Genomic DNA, 21,765 nt, shown 5'->3' on the forward strand with positions numbered 1-21,765 from the left:
CCCCAAAACTGAATCCTCGACAAGGTAACTCCAGAGAACCATGGATGCATCTATCAAGAAGATACAACAATGTTCACAGCAGCTTTATCTATAATCATCAAAGCTAAGAACATGCGCTAACAGGTGAAGGGCGATCTGTTCGTACATTAGATAAAATACGATCACCATACTAGGGGGTGGGGGTTACTGCTAGACACAGACTTGACTACCTCAGGGCAACTGTGCAAAGCTAAAGAAGGCAGGCACGAGTTGGGTATAGCAGCTCCCAGTGCCGGGGTGACTGAGGCAGGGAGTCACCATGGGCTCAGTGTCAGGCTGGGCTACAGTGCCTCAAAAAGAAAAAAGAACCAAAAGAGAGGAGCAAAAATGCTCACTAGCAAGATGGCTCTGCGGGTAAAGCGCTTGCCAGTAGGCCTGATGGCCTGAGCCTGAGAATGACAACTTGTCCTCTGACTTCCACACGTAGACCCCCAACATAGACATAACTAAACAAAGAAGGGGGGGCCTTGAGCAGGTAAAGCGTTGCTGCCCAAGCCTGAGCACCTAAAACCCATGTTTAAAACGAAACACCAACACCACTAACAGAAGGCATGGTGGTACAAACCTCTAATGCCACAGCTGGGGAAACACACGACGATGGCCTGGTCTACGTATCAAGTTGCAGGCCAGCCAGGCCTACTTATTGAGACACTATCTCAAAAAGCAGAAAAACAAAACCAAAACAAACAAAAGAACTAACACTTGTATGTTTGAACTATAAACATAAAAACGTGTTTAAAACTGTTCGGCCAGGAGCCAACAAAGGTAAGTCAGTTAGTTTCACCCAGTGCTGGAAAATGAATCCAGAACACTAGGCAAGCATCCTACCAATGATCCCCTCCTCACACCCTAACACAACAGATATCGGTAAGAAAACCAGTGGCACACACATCTGTAATGCCAGCATTTAAGAGGCTGAAGCAAGATAGCACAAGTTTGAGGCCAGCCTGGGCTACACAGACTCTGTCTCAAAAAAGCAAAAGGAGGAGGAAGAAGAGGCGGGAGCAGTGTGTAGGGGTGTACCTGTAGCCTCAGATACCTTCCAGGCTCGGCTACAGCTCTGGTGAGCCCAGGCTAGTAACATACCGAGACCACAACTCGTGGTAGGGAGACTGGGAGTGGGAAAGAGGGAAGGAAATGTCAATCCACAGACAAAAAACATTTGCAACCTGATATAGGATTTCTATCTATCTAGAGTGTGGTAAAAGGATCAGAGTACGCTCTCCAAAGCAATATGGAAGTAGTCAATACACACATGGGAAAAAACTGCTACCCATAAAGGAGCCCACTCTGCTGGAAGCAGCTCCAGGCCTCAGCCCTGCTGTCTGCACTTCTGTGCATCTGGAAGATCCAGCGACCGGAAGAGCTAGAAGCAAGGAACACACCTGAGGCCGCTGGACACGGCGCTGCTCACAGAGAGGGGCAAGTATCAACTTGTGTTCCTCAGCTCAGTTAAAACACAAAAAATCCAAGGCGGTTTTTAAAAGCCAAGTCCTGCTGGGCACAGCAGCAGAGGCGAGAAGGTAGGCAGCCTGTGCCAGCCTGGGCCGCATGAGGTCCCTTCTCGACACTGACAGCATCCTCACTACTCTCAGTGCTGAAGGGTCTCCAGCCAGTAGTAGTCAGCCTCATCCGGAGCAGGGTGCTGTGTAAGGCATGCCAGGAGCCTCTCTTACAACCACACACTGCAAGGGACCTCCAATGCCCTGGGGAAGAGGGGTGCGAAGAGGGCGCCACACATCCTCTCTGCTCCCTCAGAGCTCAGAGAGCCTGCCAGTCACCCCTGGCAAAAGGTATTCGTGGCCTCCTCCAGTGGAGGGAAGGGGATGGAGACAGGGAGGAGCAAGGCTTGCCACACACCTTCACAGCTGTGTCTATGTGGGTCCACGAGACAGGAGGTTCAAGGATGCCGCCCTGTAGCTCTTGGCTAACACCTGACCAGCACCCTGAGCGCTGCGGGGAGGGTGAGATGCACCCCTCACTCCAAAAGTCCCATCATGGAGGGAGGGCCCCAACAAAAGCAGAAGAGGTGTCTCGGAAGGTCAAATCAACCCACAGAGTGTAGGGGAGACAGACAGGGAAGGGAGGCAGCTGCTAAAACCAGGTCCTGGAGGGCGCGACCCAAACTGCTGACGAGCTCTCATGCACACGCCTCTCAGCGGGAAAGCAGCACCCCGAGACCGGCAGCCCTGCAGCAAGTGGGGCAGCACTGCCAGGACAGCCAGCTCCATGCCCAGCTGAGCTGCTATGAAATAATTTTGTTTATTGCTGGCGTTCCTTCTGGGCCATAAAAGTTTTACGAGCTGGTAAAACTTCTGTGCAAATCCTGCAGAGCTAACCTGACGGATGGCTTCAGTATTCAGCATAAACTATCTGTACTTCCCAAACTTGGTCAACACCAGCCCAGCCACACTTTGACTTGATTTGAAGCTCTGTGTAGGCTCTCCCACTGTTGCAACACACAGACTTCCTTCAAACACAGTGCTGTACAATGCCTCAGGAAATAAACAACCATTAAAATTCTCCACACCAAACTTTATTTTAAAAAACATTTAAAGTTCATTTTACATTACTGAACATCACATTATCAGGAGAGCCGGTCTTACATTTCTGGGATAAAGCTCAATCTCCCACAAAGCTGGATTATACTACGTGTTGCCGCGCCTACCTTTATTTTATTTATTGTGTGTGGCCACTCACGTGCCTTGGCGTGTGTGTGGCAGTCAGGGGAAACTTGCAGGGGTTGGCTCGCTCCGTGCAGGCCCTCAGGCCTAGCAGCTAGTCCCTGTACCCGCTGAGGCATCTCAGCAACCAGGAGTTAGTATTTGTTAGGAAAACAATGGGAGGTGGAAGACAACGATTTCAACAGATGCAGAAGAAGCGCGGGGCAACAACCCAATGCTCTTTCGTTGGTCATCAGGCCTGGACGCAGTGCCCAGCTTTGCTCGTGAGAGCCCTGGTACGGATTCTTACGCATCCTGCTGCGACATGACTGGGCCTGGCCTTTTGTGGTAAGTCTGATTGCTCGCTCAGTCTTTGTATTCACATCCACATTTCCGGTTTCCCTTTGATCAGTTTTCACAGTACTTTTTAGGGAACTTGTCTGACATCTTTGGCGGACTCCTTCCCTTGGCTGCCCTTGCCATGCACGCACACTCCTGCCCACCCCATCCTCTTCATCTCGGGAACGTCAGCGCCCCTCATAGCCCCACCCTAGCACTTTATGTCCCCGCTCTTTTTTCTTGGTTAATCTTGAAAGTGGCTGCCTGGCATAGGCTTGCCCAGAGACCCCATTCTCGGCCTCTCACGCGCTAGGGTTATGAACAGTTTCCACTATCTGGCCTGGCAGATACAATTACCACTGCTGCTGCTTATTGTTACCACCACTGTTTATTAAAGGTAATGGCAGTAAAGCTGGGGTTAGCCCAGTGGTTAGAGTGTTTGACGTACACAAAGCATGAAAACTGGAGGTTAGATCCCCAGAATGCATGGAGATGCCACAGCCAGTGATGCCAGCTGGACCAGCTGTGTGGATGAATTCTGGGTTCAGGTAAGAGACTGCCTCAGTGTCTAAGTGGGGAGAAAGAGCAATTCAAGAAGACTCCGTGTGCATGCGTGTGTATGCGTGTGTGTGCTTGTGCATGTCTGCTTCACACGCGCGCGCGCACACACATACACACACATATATACACACACACACTTTTAAAGCTGAAGATGGCTCAGTGGTGGTTAAGAGTACTTGCTACACTTGTAGAGGACCAGGATTCAATTCCCAGCCCCCACACAGTGGTTCACAACCATCTGTAATGCCAGTTCCAGGGGAGCCAATGCCCTCTTAGGACCCCTGCGGACCCCCAGGTGTGTGTGGCACACAGACACGCAGGCAGGAAAATACTCAAAAGAAAAATATAAGTGTATTTTTAAAGTAATTGTTGCGGGTGTGGCTGAGGCTTGAACTTGAGGCCAGCCTGGGTTACATGGTGAGACTTCCTTTAAAGCTGAAGTTATTGCAGTGAAAGTGACTGGGATCTGCCAGGGTGGCTGAGGAGAAGGACGGGCTCTTTCCAGCTGCCGGGTGGCGCTCCACTATCTGCACAGGCTTCTGCTGCCACGGTCAGAACTGGGTTTCCAGCTGGGGTTTAGCGATGAAGAGCACATGGTGATTGGAGGTTGCATTGGTTTTTAAAATTTGCCAGAGATAATTAGGAGTTTCTCTAAATTCAGTCTGTCATGTTGTTAGCAGGTTTTTTCCCCTCTTTCCTCTTCAGATCTTTCTCACTTAGTCTTCCTTCGTTTCAATAGTTGATAGGAGAGTTCCCAGATGGTCTAGTAGTCACTAATTTGTGATTTAGGACTAGCTCGTAGCAGGCACTGGCAGTTCTGGAAAGTGGTCACAGGAACTGCATCAAGGAGTTGTGGTTTTGTGGGGAGGAGAAAGGGGATTTGCTTTGTTGCCCAGACTGGTCTTGAACTTGGAGACAGAAGTGATCTAGCATCATGTACACTCACGTACAAACTAGAATTAGAAGAGAGCTCAGAACCCTGCTTTAGACACCCACGAAACCTCCTGGCTAACAGCCTGCTTACTGGGGCACACTGAATGCCCCTAAAACAGGACTGACAGGAACAGGAACTACCCTTTCTACTTCTCAGTGTTCTGGGTCCCCAGAACAGTTAGTCCACACAAAGAAACAAACTGTACCCAAATTGCAAAGAAGCAAATTTCCTTTTCAGCAAGTGGTAGAATTCAGGAGAGGAGGTGGATGTTGTTTTGCTTTGTTTCTGAACAAAGGCCTCACTACGTAGACGAGGCTGGCCCAGAGTTTGCAAAACATCTGCCTCAGCTTCCCAAAAGGGGCTGCATGAGTGTGCCACCACACCCAGCCTCACTTTACAGATTAAAAATTCTAAGCACAGGGAGCTGGACAGATGGCTTAGTGGTTAAAAGCACAAACTGCTCTTCCAAGGGATCTGGGTTCAATTCCTAGCACCCACGAAGCAGCTCACGGCTGCTCCAGCCCCAGGGGATCTGATGCCTGACGTCTTCTGGCCTCCACGGGCGCTGCATGCACACGGTACACAATGCATGTAGGCAAAACACTCATACACATAAAACTAGTTTTAATATTTTTAATTGTTGTTTGAGACAGGGTCTCTTTATGTAGTCCTGCTGTCCTGGAACTCACTCTGTAGGCTGGCCTGGCCTCAATCTCAGAGATCCTCCAGCCTCTGCCTCCCAAGTGCTGGGATTTAAGATAGGCGCCAGTCAGCTGCACACCGTTTGTCCCAGAAATGCTTTGGGAGGCAGAGGCAGGTAGATTAGGGGGAGCCTGGTCTATACGGCAAGTTTCAGGGCAGCCAGGGTCATGTAGAGAAACCCTGTTTCAAAAAAAAAGGGGGGGTGCAGGAAGATTCTGAGTTTTAGGCAGCTGGAGCTATATAAGGAGACCACGTCTAAAAACAAACTAACCAACAAAGGAAAGAAAAGGAGAGAAGGAGAAAGGAGAAGGAGGGAAGAAGGGAGAGGAGAGACATACAAGAACTGGTGTAAAACACTGTGACTTTGGATTTAGCAATGGCTCCTTCGCTGTCTGGACTTCATCAAAATTAACCTTGTGCTTCCAAGGACAATGTGAAGAAGGCAAACTGAAGCCCAGGGGCTGGGAGCAGATCACGAGCTTGATGTGAAGCCTGTCTCCTATAAATGACTGCAGCCTCAACATGAAAAGAACATTGATTCAATTCTAAATAGGCAAAGAATTTGAATATTAAAAAAAAAGTCACCGTCAACAAGCAGAGGAAAAGGTGTTAACCATTAGCCACTAATGAGGAGGGAATCAAATTAACAGTGAGGAAACTGCCCACAGAAAGAAGCAGAACAAAGTCAGGGCACACGGCTTGCAGAATGGAGACTGGGGAACAACCCGTAGTTCCTCAAAACCCCCAAAACAGAGCTGCCAACTGGAGAGAAGAGCAGACATGAGAATTGCACACCAGTGTTACAATACTATTCCTAGTGCATATAGACCCAATGTCCATCAGCTGACGAGTGTACGAAGTATGGGTCTGCTGTACGATGGAGCAGTGTTCCGTGAGGAAAAGGAATGAACAGAGGGAGACACACCACCACGTGAGAGGAACCCTGAAACCATGCTGGTGAAAAAGCTGGGCACACTGATCTGTCAGCTCAGCTCACACTGACTAGGGCTGGGGAGGTATGCCATGAGTGTGATACCAGCCGGAGACACAGAGTGTGTGTGCGTGCGTGTGTGCGTGCGTGTGTGCGTGTCAGGTGTGTGTGTGTGTGTACGTGGCAGGTGTCGCGAGGGTCGCCACAGCACAGCAGGCGTGTGAGGAAGTAGGTCGGCGCCTGCTGAGAGCTAAGGTGCTGAAACGTCTGCAGCTAGATGCTGCCTAATTACACACCTGGAGTTTGGGTTTCCCGGTGTTTGCTGTGTGGTGTATTGTGTGCAGCGTACACACAACCCAAGATGTGAGCCGGTGTCGGCCAGGGGTCAGGGGTCGCCCCTCACTTGATCCCTCTCCACTTTAATTTTTGAGGCGAGGTCTCTCACATCCTGAAACTCACCTATTTGGCTTGGCCGGCAAGCATCCTCTCACCAGCCCCTCCCCCCACCGCACCTCCCAGCTCTGACACTGGGGACCTACACACCCGCCCAGCTGCTTTAGGAAACAACAAACAACAGAACCTGTTATCATGAAGCTGGGCATTACAGGTGGCCCAATCCCACAATCCTGCAATTCCAACCCTAAGGAAACTGAGGCAGGATCACTATAGGGTAGTCTAAGTGCACACTGAGACCCTATTTCAGACAGCACACACACCCTCACACACTCACTCATTCATGAAGGGAAGACAAGGAAGGAGGCTTCTCCACCAAAATAACCCGAGGTAGAATTCAATGTAATTTCAAGAGTGGTTAAGAGTGCTGGCTGCTCCTGCAGAGGACCTAAGTTCACTTCCCGGCTCACAACAGCCTGTAACTCCAGCTCCAGTGGATCCAACATCCTCTTCTGGCCTCTGTGGCACTACACACACGCACGCTTGCACACATACACATGTGTATACATCAATAATACAAAATAATTTTAAAAACTCATCTATGGAAGGGAGGAGGACCTCCCCATCAGTAAACTGGGGAAGGGGCATGGGAGAAGAGGGAGGGAGGGCAGGATTGGAAAGGGATGAGGGAGGGGCTACAGCTGGGATACAAAGCGAATGAACTGTAATAAATAAAATTTTTTTCTTAAAATATTTCACAAGGACTATCTAAACATGAACATACACCTTGCTTCCTAAAATAATAATAGAAATAATTAAATATTTACTATGGAGGGAATGTATGTGGACTTATCATTTGGTCATATGAAGCCATCCTGTGCATGGTTTGAGAAGTATCTCAGACATCACCCGTGCTAACAGCAAAATGCCCCTGGACGCCCCACTAACCGGAAAGGCTGGGGTAGAACACGCCCAGCAACCCCCCACCTGCTGCTCACACGGCCTATCTTCATGTTTCCTCAACACAGCCCAGACTGTTTTTTTTTTAATTTAATTTATTCACTTATTTTATATATATGAATGCTCGGTCTTCATGCACACCAAAAGAGGGCATTAGGTCCCAGTATAGATAGTTGTGAGCCACCATGTAGTTGTTGGGAATTGAACTCAGGACCTCTGGAAGAGCAGTCAAGTGTTCTTAACTGCTGAGCCACCTCTCCAGCCTCGAGATTAATTTTAACTATACACCAGAAAGCTGCTTTGTTCATGTGCTTAAAAGACTTCAACAACTTGATTTCAAATACTCTGGGTTAAAGGCCTCCACATGTGACCGAGCTGCAAAATTACTTCAAGGAGGGTGTGGCAGCACACACCTTTGAGCCCGGTGCGGGTGAGCAGAGGCAGACGGCTCTCTGTGAGTTAACGAGGCCAGCCCGGTCTATACGGTGAGTTCCAAGCCTACAAACAAGAAATAGTAAAACCCTACCTTTAAAACACACACAATAACATTACTTTACGGATTGCTACTTATCCAGTCATAAAATCAGCATCAACCACTACAAATGCTATCTGGAATTAAAAATGTTAAGTGCAGTCGCTTGCAGACTTAAACTTCTCTCGTATGCAGAATGGCAGAGCTCAATTATTCAACTCCTTATACCACCAATGGTGGCATGCCACAGAGCAACCCTTGCCAACGGTGTGGGTAAGGGGCGTCTACTGACCTTTTCGCTTCTGTTTTTGTTTTCAGAAAGTTTGGGGGGTGGAGAGAATTTTCTTGTTGCCCTCTTGTTTATTTCCAAGTGACTTCCTCCTACATACAAGCTCAGGAGCTGAACAAACTCAGCTCTGCGTCACTTCAAGACAGTTACACTCACAGCTGCTGTGCTGCAGATGGCACCCTTGAGCCCCTCCGTGTCTTCCCGGCCACCGCTCGAGGAAGCACTCGAGGAAGGCGCACCTTCTCAGACCCTCACACAGCCTGGTGCGCCTCTCTCTCTCATCCCTCTCTGTCCGGCCCTGATCTCCGTGGCAGGCCAGACGCCCTTACTTCCTTTTCCTCCGCCTGGGTCCCTTTCAAGAAAAAACAGACCACAGAAACTGAAAGAACATCCAATTCCAGGGAAAGCGTAAGCAAAGGCCTCGGCAGCCACACGTGCAGACCAAGACACACAGCCCACCCTTCACCTGTAGTCTGAAGACTCCAACCATCAGAACGGGTGAGCTTCCCGGGAGGATCTCAGAGACAGGCTGGGCCTCAGGGCAGCTCTGTTCACCCAGGCAGTGCTGCCACAGCCTGGGTCCTTCACAGTGTTCTGCAGAGTTGGGGGTGTGGGTCGATGGTGCAGAAGGCCCCACTTTCAACCCCCACACCTAAAAACATGTAACTGTGAAATGAAAGGTGAGAGGTAACGGTGGTGTGGCAGTGTCCATGCAGTTCTGCAGTGGAGGGGAAGCGGACAGACAAGTGGACACTAACTCAGCAGAGCCGAGCATCAGCCAAGACCTTTGGGTGTATTGGAGTGGCAGGTGAGTGGGGTACTGCAGGGAGCCCGGCAAAGCGAGCAGCAACACAGAGACAGGACCAGCCTGAGCCCGTGGAAGCAGGTGTTCAAGCTGCCCTACCCACCACCTCCGCCACCTCGTCACGGCCTCCCAGGCTAGCAGCTACCCAACATCAGACAGGGCAAATTTCTCCTTTCAAGACTAAGAGAAAATTTATAATACCCAATCACTACGTTCCGGCACTGCCAATCGCACTCCAGAGCTACATCTATCTATCCGTCTGACTGTCTTTTTAAGATTTTTATTGGGCTGGGCATGGTGGCTCATGTCTTTAATGCCAGCACTCAGGAGGCAAGGACAGGAAGCTCTCTGTAAATCTGAGGCTAGATTGGGCTACAAAGTGAGTTCCAGGGCAGCCAGGATTGTTACACAGATAAACCCTGTCTGGGAGAGAAAAAAAAAAAATCTTCCTATGTGTCTGTATGAGTATATGCCACAAGTGTACAAGTGCCCAGATAGGTCATAAAAGAACACCAGATCCCTGGGAGCCAGGGTTACAGGTGGGCGTGAGCCACCCTATGCAGACGACGGGAACCACACTGGAGCTCCCAGGAAGAACAGAAGTTCCTGATACATGTGAGCAGCTCTCTGGCCCCCACATCCCATTTCGTGAAGCTGAGACAAGGAGTCAAGGTTGCCAGTGATGCGGAGGTCCAGTCAGACAATATAGCTACAGAAAGACAGCCCAAACCACCAGATGTGGAAAAAGAGCCTCTCCAAAGACCGAAGCAGGGACAGGAAAACAGGAACTCAGACGTGACAAGTCCTGCAATTAGCGAAAACGCTGCCTCAGAGCTGTGGGAGGAGGACCAGGAAGCGTGGACAACACGGTGAGACCTGTCTGAGGAAGGGCGGGGGAAGAAGGAGGGGAGGGCTCAGTGAGTAAGAAAAGCATGCCGGGCAAGCGTGAGGACCTGTGTTCAGATCCCAGCAGCCAAGTAAGAACAGACATAAACACAGCCTGTAACCCCAGCCCGGGCAGCAGAGACAGCTCTCTCCCCAGAGCTCACTGGTCAGCTGGTCTAGCAGTCCAGTGAGCTTCCAGGTCCATAGAGACTGTGTCCAAAAACACGGCAGAGACCAACAGAAAACACCCAATGTCTATCTGTGGCCTCTACACAGGAACATGCTTACACAGGCACACCCACATGGACACTCAGGAACAAACACACATGTACATATACCACACACAGACAAGTGAGCATGAATGTAAGAAAATCCCTGAACAACATATATGTTCGTAAGTCAATAAAAACATAAAAATACATTTAAAAGCGGTTGCCTTCACAAAACAAAAACAAGATGTTATGAAAGAAATCCTAAAGAACAGGACACCTGGACATGAAGCTGGCATCATGGAAACAGACTCTATGAGGCCCAGGAGATGCAACTGAACCTCACTTAGAGGTGTGCACCGGAAAACCCAAGAGCAGAGAGCTGCAGACTGAAGTCACCCAAAGTCATGGGATCCAAGGTTCCCACCAGACTGCACGACCCAAAGCCTCCAGATCCAAACGGTCACACGAAGGCCCCAGAGCCTCAGTGGTCCTGGACTTCTCGTTACCAGCAACACTTCTTCAAATGGCTCAGGGACATCTTTCCTGTCCTCACACCCCATGTCCAGGCACATTGTCATCCCGGTTGGGAGGGGAAGAACATTTTTAGGTAGATCAAGTCTCAAACATTTACCTCTGATGAACCTACTCAGGAAGCTACTAGAAAAAGCACTCACTCGAAGGGGAAAGACACCCAATCCAGAAGAGAATGAAATGAAGGAGAGACAAGAACAATCCCCACTGAAGCAGTGCAGTGCGCTCCGGCGGCGACCACAGATGCTCAAGTCTGAGGCCAGTCTGGGCAGGTGCATCAAGGTCCAACCTCTGAACTCCCCCACCCCTACAGAGAGAAAAAGCCCATGAAAAATGGAAAGGACTCTATGGAGAGCAGCTCAGTAGTAACCTAAAAACAACCTAAAACCACGAAGGCACAGATAAACCCTGTCTAGGAGAGAAAAAAAAAAAGGCATGTGATTTCACCAGGGTTCTTAAAAACCTTGTGTGAAGCCAGGCATGGTGGCACACAGCTTTAGTCCCGGCACTCGGGAAGCAGAGGCAAGAGGTCATCTGTGAATCAAGGCCAGCCTGGTCTCCATAGCCAGCTCAGGGTCAGCCAAGGCTACAGAGTGGGACCCTGTTTCAAGTAAAATAAATAAATAAATAAAATAAGAACCTAGTATGAAATGCAAGTCTGTTCACTGAAACTCAAGCTAAATAAAGGGCAGATAATTCACTTCAATCACATTAAAAAAAAAAAAATCCCTTACTAAAGATGCCCAAATGAACTCTACTCTTTACAGTTTAGCTGTGGCAATCTTCACCTACTGGTAAGATCAACTCAACCCAAATCATGTAGCTGTATTTGGAAAAAGAGAGCAAAGGCAAAGCCTGTCCCCAGGGCAGTGGAAGAAAGGGCTGCAGAGTGTGGAGGCCCCCGGGACAGCAGGTGATGTCCAGAGGGAAGAGGAGGACAGCGAGCTGTGCGAGGGGAAATGAGCCAGGGACAGCTAGCTAAGCAGCCACAGACACGCCAGGGTCTTCTACAGTCACCCCACCGTGCTGCTCCTGGAAGGGCTGGACAAGTGGACTGCAGTTAAGAGGGGCCCACAAGCTGGCCATGGTGTGCAAGCCTTTCATCCCAGCACTCAGGAGGCAGAGGCAGGTGGAGCTCTGTGAGTTCAAAGCCAGCCAGGGCTGTTACACAGAAAAACTCTATCCTGAAAACACAAAACCAAAACCGAATCAAACCAAAAAAACACAGAGGTTAAGGTTTAGCTATGGTTTCTGGAGAGGTGGCTCAGAGGCACTGGCTGCTCTTCCAGAGAATCTGTGTTCAATCCCCAGCTCACACATGGCAGCTCACAGCAGTAGAGTTCCTACGGGCCCGGCACGCTCACACAGACATGCATGTCAGCAAAAGTATCAAGGCACGTAAAAACTTTAAATTAAAATTATTTTTATGTGGTTGTGCCTGTGCATGCCATATGTGAGTCTGGAGGCCAGAGGACAACTTAAAAATGGGGGGGGGGGGGCGCCGAAACGACACTTTTAATGTGTATGGGTGTATTGTTTCTGCGTGAGTATCTGTTCACCACCACTCATGCAGTGGTACTCTCTGAGGCCAGAAGAGGAGGTCAGGTCCTCAGGGCTGGATTACAGGTGTTCACGGGCCACCACATGGATGCTGGGAAACCGGAAGGTGTCAGGCGCCCTGGAAAAGCAGCCAGTGCTCTTAACTGCTGAGCCATCTCATCACGTGCCCTACTAGACCTGGACCATGACATCCCAATTTTAGGAGACAGCAAACGCAGCCTTGGCTTTGTATCTCAGTTTCCCTCCCGACGGATGTGGTGTGCGCCTACCTTGGAGGCAGGAACAGGGGGTGAGCGTCAGAGGCGGAGGCTGAGGGAGCAAAGGGGATGGCTGCTTGATGTATCAACTGCACCGCTCTACTCGGCTTTACGTAAAGCCGAGACGCTCATAAAGGTAAATTCAAATGTACAGAAAAATCACTCCGGAGTGTTTAATAGAAAGGTTGTTAACCTTAACTTTTAAAGCTAGGTCTGTGGGATCCTTTAGGTCCATTTTAAACCCTAGTGCTGGACTCTGGGTTTCAGGGCTTTTTAAAAGGCCCCATTGTGAAGCAGCGCAGGAGTTTCTGGTAGAAAAGGCAATGAGCTGAGGGGCAGAGTGGGAAACTGCCCCTGCAGAGGCCTTTAACACGGGGAAGCATCCACTTACATCGGGGGTCAAGAGCTTAGCTAGGCCAGTGCTAAAGAGGAGCCAAAGGAAAAACCAGTCACCCAGCAACTGGCAGCCAGGAGGACCAAGGCTGACTGCGGCGCTGAGGGAGTCACACAGGCTGGACACTGCCTCAGAACGCTTGGAGGCCGCTCAGGAGAGGAGAGGTTTGGAACCGTTTACCCAAGGGAGAGCAGCACAGTGGGGCGCCCACGGTGTCTCCAAAGTCCCCTCTGGAGATCACAGGAATAATGTGCCCCATAATGTCAAGAATAACCTGAAAAGGAGAAGCTTCTCTGAGGGGCTCCAATTCAGAGACAGAATTTGAAGGAACTAATTTAAAATTTCTGAATTTTCAACACATTCCTAAGAATAGCAAAAGTAAACAAAAATCCAAAGTTCCCTATTATATAATTTTCAGGGGACAGTGTTCATCTAAAAACAACTGCCAGTTACCCACCAACCAACAAACCAAACCAAAACCTAACTGTCAGCAAAGATTATTTAAAACCAAACTGGCTGGGTGTGGTGGCTCACACCTGTACTCCCAGCCTCAGGGAGGCAGAGGCAGGTGATCTCTGTGCATTCCAGGCCAGCCTGGTCTACACAGTGAGTTGAGGACAGCCAAGGCTACAGAGAAACCCTGTCCAGAAAACAAACAAACAAAAACCTCAAAGAGTGGTCTCTACTTCATAGGTTAAGTTTTTCTGGTAGATTTTAAATTTTACAAATTTTTGTGGAAAAAATTATTATGTGTGTGGTGAGAGTTTAGCATCTTCCAAAATAAGCAAGAGAACTGTCACACTCAGGACTTCCTACTGAGGACCAGGGTCTCCTCGCTTTCCCATCTTCATCCGTGAGATGGCTAGGGCAGCTTGTGCACACCTCGAGGAAACCTTACAGTCCGGTTGTTACACAAGACAAGAATCTGAGGATAAAACCTGTAAGAGCTGGCTGGGGAGAGAGCACTCGGGAGACAGAAGCAGGAGACAGAGTTCAGGATCGTCTTCACTACACAGAATTCTACGCCAGCCCAGATTAAAGAAAACCCTAAAAGGTAACGGTGAAAGCAACTGCCAGCGAGACGGCTCGAGAGGGCGGATGAAGACGCCTGCCACCGAGCTGTCCTCCCCAGAGCGCAGGGAGACCAACTCACAGGCACTGTCCTCTGACTTCCACACGTGCCCTGGGGCACTCGCCATCCACACACAAAGTAATAATAAAGCATCAAAGTGGAGGAGGACCCGAAGTGTGTGTGGTCCCAGAGGTCAGGTAAGAATACACGGCTATGCTGTTTTAGTTTTTTAAAGTTTTGTTTTGACCCATGGTCTCACGTAGCCCTGGCTGACCTTAAACTCCCTATGTAGCTAAGGATGTCCCTGAACGCTGCTCTTCCTGACTCCACCCTTGGGGCTAGGTCACAGGCAGGCACTACCATGCCAAGTTTGTATGTGGTATTAGCCAGACAGAACATGTACATGTTAGGCAAGGATTCTGCCAGCTAAGCCAGATGCCTATCCAGATTTTAATTCCTTAAAAATAAATAGATCAACAGATAACAAGAACCTATTAACGCTGTCAGCCCGAAAAATACTTCCAGGGCCCAGTGAAATGGCTCAGCAAGTAATGGTGCCCATCAGCAAACCTGACAACCTGAGTTCGATCTCACAAAGGGGAAGAAGAGAGCTCACCCCCGCAGGCCGTCCTCTGGCCTCCACACATGGTTGCCCACACACATACTCACAAAATCTATACAATTTTAAAAACCTGGAAATACTTTCTCCTCTTTAGCAAGAACATATCGGCTCTTCTTAGCCGGTCTGCATTGCTGGAATTACAGTCTTGCCCACTCGCTGGCTGAGCGTACATCTCTGGGTCTAGACAGGAGACCTGGAAACCTGGCTCCTCAGCAAGAGGCGGGCAGGAGCAGGAGGCAGGAGCAGGAGGCAGGAGCAGGAGGCAGGAGCAGGAGCAGGAGCAGGAGGCAGGAGCAGGAGCAGGAGGCAGGAGCAGGAGGCAGGAGCAAGAGGCAGGAGCAGGAGGCAGGAGCAGGAGCAGGAGGCAGGAGCAGGAGGCAGGAGGCAGGAGCAGGAGGCAGGAGCAGGAGCAGGAGGCAGGAGGCAGGAGGCAGGAGCAGGAGCAGGAGGCAGGAAGCAAGAGCAGGAGGCAGGAGAGGGCCCGCCAGGCCTCCGGGACTTCGCTCGGCTCCCTCACACGAGCACTGTTCGGGAGTGCTCACCACACGGCATGAACTGCCAAGCAGGTGGCCCAGCTGTGGCGTCCTGACAGGAACAATTCACCTCAGTTCTGCATGTCTGACACACACACTGCTGTGTGTTCAGTTTACAGTCCAACTGTCCATGAAGCCGTGTGGCCAGAGACAAAGTAGGGCTGGCCTGTTAATGTTTAATGGTCTCCACTCTCCTACGTCATGTCTTGAGCTCAGTGTCCGTGCGCACCGTGAGGAGTTAAAATCAGAATTATGTCAGCCTGTTTCTTTTAATCATGCAATTTCCAGCAGTTCCTTCTAATTGGTCTTATTAAAAGATGTTTCCTAAATCTCTCACGTTCAGCAAACATCTTCTGCAGAGAAAGCGGAAGTTACCGGGTACTGTGAGGTGCTTCGTACCATCAGGTCCTACCGCCTGACCACAGAGATGAGCACCCCGCAGAGCTCAGTGAGAGGGCACCGGGTGCATGGGCCCAGGGAGTGGGAGGGGGAGGGCTGGCAAACAGTTGGCTGCCCAAGTGCTACTGCCAGGACACTCACAGCGGACACAGCTCATTTCTGCTACATGACCTCTGACCTCCACACAGGCACTATAGCACACACGCCTGGGCACACACGAGATCTTTCTTTTTACTTTTAATTTTCAAGGGGCTTGAGAGATTCCTCAAACACTAAGAACACTTTCTGCTCTTCTAGAGGAACCAGGTTCAGCTCCCACAGGACACCGCACAACTGCCTGTAAACCCAGTCCCAGGGGGTTGACACCCTCTTCTGGCCTCTGGGGACACTGCATGCAATGCAATGCATACACATGCAAACATGCAAAACACCCATATGTAAAAACAATACTAGCCAGGCGTGGTGGTGCATGCCTGTAATCCCAGCACTCAGGGATCTCTGTGAGCTCCAGGCTGGCCTGGTTTACAAAGTCAGTCCAGGACAGCCAAGGCTACACGGAGAAACCATGTCTCGAAAAAACAACAAAATAATAATAATGATGAAATTTTTCATTAAAGAAATTTTAAAAAATGCTTGCTGGGTGTGGTGACACACGCCTATAATCCCAACATTCAAGAAGCAGAGGCAGGCAGACCAGTCAGCTCGAGATCAGCCTGGTCTACACAGACACCTTGTCCTGAAAAAACCAAAAGAAAAAAGGAGGAGGAGGAGGAGGAAGAGGAGAAAACTTACAAGGAATTAACCAGAAGGATACAAAGCTTAGCTCTATTCATTAAGAGGTCAAACACAGTCAGAGAAGACGCCCAGGACAGGCACTTGGCAGCTCACGACACCTGCCCTGTCTTCTGGTCTACAGGCCACAGAAGCCTGTGCAGTGAGGCAACCTGGAATTTCAACAGAAGTGCTTTCAAAGATTACACCCGAGCTGTGAAAAAACTCAGTGTGTGAAAACACGTTTTTATATGAAGAGAAAAAGACAGAAAAGACAGCACATTAGGGTGTCTGTATCTTACCATTTGCCAGTGGAAATTTTAAAATGCTTCATACGCTGTGCTTCAAACAACTTCTAATTTACATGTTGAGAAACACACATACAAAGCACAGTATTTCCAACTTTCAATTCCGGTCTGGAATTTCATAGAGGAAACCAATCAAATGATAAACACACTCAAAGGGCAAGCGAAGACAGTACTGCACTCAAGGCCGCAGTGACACATCCAACACAAACACAGTGGCCAGAGAGCCGGGGACAATCTCTAACATTTAAAAACTTTTTATTACTTTGTTTTCCAAATGTCCTCAAGGATCTCCCTAAGGTTTCTTAGGGCTGAGTTAGCTGTTTCCTTCCTAAGTTTCAAGAACCCTACCTACTTGTCACCAGACACTTGCCAGGACTTGTATGGTGAGGAAAGACCGGCTCTCGGGGACTTCAAAACAGGCTAAATGAAGAAGCCCAAACTTCAGCGATGTAGGCTGGCACCGGGATGCCTCCTGAACGCAAGTCCTTCCACTGTCAAGGTAGGTCGGTGCTCCAGAACCAAAACACCTAGCCACTGACTGCACGTATCCTTATGGTAGTAACACAGCACTTCAATGTTACAACAGTGGGTACAGAGCATACAGAAGGGCACACAGCAGTCTAAACTACGTTACTATTAAAGTTCTACCTTGTATCTAAGACCATTCTGTTCTGTAGTTTGGTTTTTGCTGTTGATGGACTCCAAGCAGCCATCCTGGCTTTAAACTCACAATGTACCCAGGCTAACCTTCAATTCCTTATCCTCCTGTCTGAGTCCAAATGCTGGGATTGCAGGTATGCACCACCACACCTGGTTTGCGCTTAATTAAAAGCTTACATGGCTGTAGGAACTGAGCTAAGAGGATGATTTATTTGTAATCACAATTTTCAACAGCCAAACACAATTTTAAAACTGTATCTACACTACCACCCAGAGCTGCTGTTTGGATTTGGAAGAGTCAAATCTAAAATCTGCCCTGTGCACTTGCTAAGAAGAGCTTCCTGCAGGGAAGACCGAAGTACCAGCGGCAGGCACCCAACCTTCCGGCACATCCACAGCAGACGCTGTGCAGGTCCCGGGCCAGAGGACAACTGGACCACACCTCAGGAGTAGGCTAAGCCTGCTCTCATTACCCACATGCTATGCACCCAGCTGAACCTGATGGTGGAATTGCCTGGATTTCAAGTTCCAGTGCTCAGGAAAGAATGACAAATACAATATCCAGGCGTCTCAGATTGCAGCACTAAAGACCTCACTTTCAAAGCAACTCCAAAGTCACTTCATTATCCAACTGGAAATCACGTCACCGACAGAGGCCCCAGTCCTCTGTGTAAGCAAGAGCCGAGGCCCCTCACAACAAAGCCCCAGACTGTCCCGGGGCAGGATACCTCCTCCAGCTGCTCTCACGCATCTGCACCGAACAGCAAGCAGACAGACGCCCTCTAAAAAGGAGTGAAACTGAAGTTCTAAACGAAATTCTAGACTCTGGCCACCACTGCAAGAGCAGGAGGCCTCCATGTGGAATACACCGGTTTCCTCGTGTAAATATCAACTTTATCAGTCCCAAAGATTAGAAATGGCTGGTTCAAACAGCTCAGCCCTAGCCCAATGACGAAGGCAACCCAAGGGTAGGATTTACAGTTTGACCTGAACCTAAGCCTCATTTCCTCGTACTCAGCGAACTGAGGGTCTTGAGGGGAAATGGCTGTTAGAGATGGCTGAAGCAAGTGTTTCACTTTACACTCTAACCGGCCTTGGGAACTATCAATAAATGACTTAATCAAGCATTTGTCCTAATAAAGCGCCATAGGTTATCCTACCTGTGATACTGCATTAGATCCCTAAATGAACCAAATACCAAGATCAGAATGTAGAAAAGTTTTTAAGTGACAGTTCCAGCTGCTCCCGCCCCCCGAAATATCATGAGTCTGACAGGATTACAATTCGGGGGTTGGGGGAATAGTCTATAGCTCTTGCATGGTGTATCTGAAATAAAGCTCTTAACATTAAAAATCGCTTGGAGGTGCTAAAGGAAAAGGGATGCTCAGGGCCTGGACATCAAGGGGATGTGGACAGGCTGTCACCTGGGTGGAGCCCTCGGGACTGGGCTTGGGGCGAGGCATTCCGAAGGCCCACCGGGCGGGGCGAGGGACGAGGATTAGCAAAAGGCGCAGGGGCTGTCCCCCCGAGCTGGCGGAACCCAGGGCTGGGAGGGCTAACTCTAGGCCCGACTCTGGACCCCAAAGGCTAGTCCGGGGCGGGGGCAGGGCGGATGTCCCAGGGAGCGCTGCAGGAAATGATATCCAGACTCGGAGGGTGGGTCTAGGAAGCGGCCAGGGCGATGGCCGGGAGTGGGGGGAGTGCGAACCGAGGACAGACGGCTCGGGGCGCAGGACCAGGAGGCCCGGCGCGGGCGCGAGGTCAGAGGCGCAGAGGGGCGAGCGGCACCTTACTCACCCCACTCGAGGAACTCCGCCACATACTTGTCGCGGCGCAGCGCCGAGTGGCTGCACTCGGTGTAGAGGCACACCAGCACGTCCAGCAGCGTCTCCACGCTCAGGGCGCTCTCGTTGCGCCACGGCCCGTCCAGGAGCAGCTGCTCCAGCTTCTTGAGCCGCACCTTGGCCGACATGGTGCCGCGCGGCCCGCTCCCCACGCGCTGGCCTCTCGCCGCCCGCGCGCCCCGGCGTCAGGGCCAGCACTCCCCGGCCCAGCGGCCGCGCGCCCCGGCGTCCAGTAGCCGCACAGTCCTCGTCGTCGCGGCCCGGCCTAGGCCGACATCTTGGGCTCCGTCCGGGCGGCACCGAGTCTGGGGCACCCGGCCCCGCGGGTCCATGGGCCGGTCTCCTCCCCTAGGCGCCGCCCGCACGCCCGCACGCCGTCCCCGCCCTCGGCCGCCTGGCCGCGCCCTCGCGCGCGCCGTCGCAGACCCGGACCGCGGCGGAGCGGAGCACAGCGCAAACCCGGCCGGCGCCCGAGCCCCGACCTCAGCCCGGCCGGCCGCCCAGCCCGCGACCCGCAAGCCAACCAGGGCGCGGCCAGCGCGGCGCAGCCAACCACCGCGGGGCCGAGCGCCGCCGCGCTGACCTCAGCGCGACGCCCCGCCCTCGGCCCGCGGCGCTCCGCGGCGCTTTGGGCCTCGCGGTTCACCGTAGGAGCCGTGTGGGGCGGGGCGCCGAGTGCGAACCCGAGATTGCGGGTGGCGCACGCGCAGGGGAGCCCGGGCGGGGCGCCGAGCCGCGCGTTGTGCGCCCCGGCTCCCGCAGCTCGGCTCTGTTCTCGGGCGTTCGCGCTGACCCTCGTGGTCTGGCGTGGCGGCTGCCCGGCGCGGCCCCAGGAGCAGCTCTGCTGCCTTCGGTTGTCGCGTCGGAACTCGTCCGAGCTGTGGACGGACGGTGCCCTGCGCCCATGTGCGCACTCGAGGCGCGGGCGGGGCACCTGCCGGGAGGCTCCCGGAGCCGCTGGACGCGCGCTCCCCCGCGGGCACGCGCCCCCGGGGATGGGCAGTACCCTGCCTGGTCTGTTCACATTCTACCCCGACTGATTATTAGGGTGTCGGCCCGGTGGGCAGTAGACTGTTGCCTCCAGGGGAGTCGCCGCCTTTACTAGATTCGGCGGCTGAGAAGGTGGATGTAGAACGTGCCTTGCGGCAAGCCCCGAGCCTCCGCAGAGGAGGAGCCCTTTGTGGACCCCAGTGTCGCTTCAAAAGAATGGGGGCTTGTGGTGCAGCGGAGGAGGGGCAGGTGGGGTTTGGAAGCCGGAAGCTGAGAGGCAAGACGCTGGTTGGAGAGACAGTCCAATGGCGACTCCTGCGCAGGAAGCGGCTGGAGGGTCCCTGGAGCCCTCTGGGCTGCTGGGAATGATGTATGACTTGCTTGGGTTTACAGAAGCACACATATAAGCCTCCAGACTGTCCTCAAAATTCACGCGCGTCAATAGGTGTGTTTGTAGCCTTACTATCTAAAACGTAGAAAAAATAGCCCGGCATAGTAGATTGGGTAGAGCGAGCCCTCATCAGTATTATTGGGAGGGAATCTATACATACATAAAGTACAGTCACTACTTATGTATCTGTGTGATGCCCAGTTTTTAAAATTCAGGCTAAGAGAATCGCCTTACCCAAAACTAAAGTCTGAGCACTGTTTGTAGGACAAAGACCCAAAATAATGTGACCAGACAACTGATTTTTTTTTTTTTTTACAGCCCCCATGTTCTCTCTGCCTCATAAGTGTCCTCTTAAGAGAGTCTCTTCTCTGGCTGACCCTGTCAGACTTGCAGCCATTCCCCTGAGGACATTCTCTGGTTGCTTGCTTCTGGAGTATTTAATCCCTCCAAATCAGGGCTTTGCACTTGCCCCCCTGTGCTAGCCTGGGGTGCCTCTCCCAGCTGCCTTCAGTGCCTTCATCCCAGAGCTGTTTCTTCATTGCCTTGTAGGAGGCCTCACGCCCCTGGGACAGATGAGACCCACGTGTACTTTGTAGACTTCCTTTGAACTTGGAACAGTGAGTCCACATGGGGCTTGCTCACTAGCCTGAGATCATAAATAAATAAATAAATCTTTCTGTACCTCTGCTTCCTTGGGGCCTGAAAAGAGTAAGAGCTATCTCCTATGCATCTCAGCCAGTTTGGGAAAGGATTCTTTGCCCGCTGCTCTGTTCGTAACTACTCTTGCTTTGGTGCGTGCTGCTGGAACGTTATGGTTAATGTTTTAGAAAACAGATGGTCTGTGACCAGTGGAAGGGTGAAATCGCCTTGGGTGCTGGCTCTTGGCCCCTAGACAGAGGAAGCCTAGCTATATATCTTCTCTGGCATCCATGAGAGCCCACGGTATCCTTACAGAAAACTGCTGGGGTTTGCCAGTGCATTTCTGAGTTTTCAGATCAACACACCAAGCCTACTCCAAGGTAGCCTATTCCAACCTTAAGAATGCACACAGCGTAGTACTTCAAACCACAAGCAAAGACCTGGTCTGGATAGGGGACAGATTCCCAAGAGTTTCCCCTGATAATCTACATAGGCAGCCTGGAGGATTAACTCCCAGAGCTTGAGAATCCCACATCCACATGGATGATGTCTAAACGATGGGGCGGCTCTGCGCCGTGGAGCACTATTTGCAGAAGCCAGTGCCTTGTA

General features: G+C 51.2%; 1 protein-coding gene across 2 annotated transcripts in view; it reads right to left on the reverse strand.

The window, feature by feature from the left end:
- The window catches only part of Cdc42bpb (CDC42 binding protein kinase beta), an 89,139-nt gene extending 69,875 nt beyond the window's left edge, over window positions 1–19,264 (reverse strand). For both annotated transcript variants that reach the window (XM_021645529.2, XM_021645528.2), the window contains exon 1: window positions 19,090–19,264. In XM_021645529.2, coding sequence (XP_021501204.1) covers window positions 19,090–19,264 — 175 coding nt within the window. The remainder of the gene's footprint in view (window positions 1–19,089) is intronic.
- Between the last annotated feature and the right edge of the window lie 2,501 nt (window positions 19,265–21,765).

This window comes from Meriones unguiculatus, chromosome 7 (genome assembly GCF_030254825.1).
Source record: "Meriones unguiculatus strain TT.TT164.6M chromosome 7, Bangor_MerUng_6.1, whole genome shotgun sequence".
Taxonomy (NCBI): Eukaryota; Metazoa; Chordata; class Mammalia; order Rodentia; family Muridae; genus Meriones; species Meriones unguiculatus.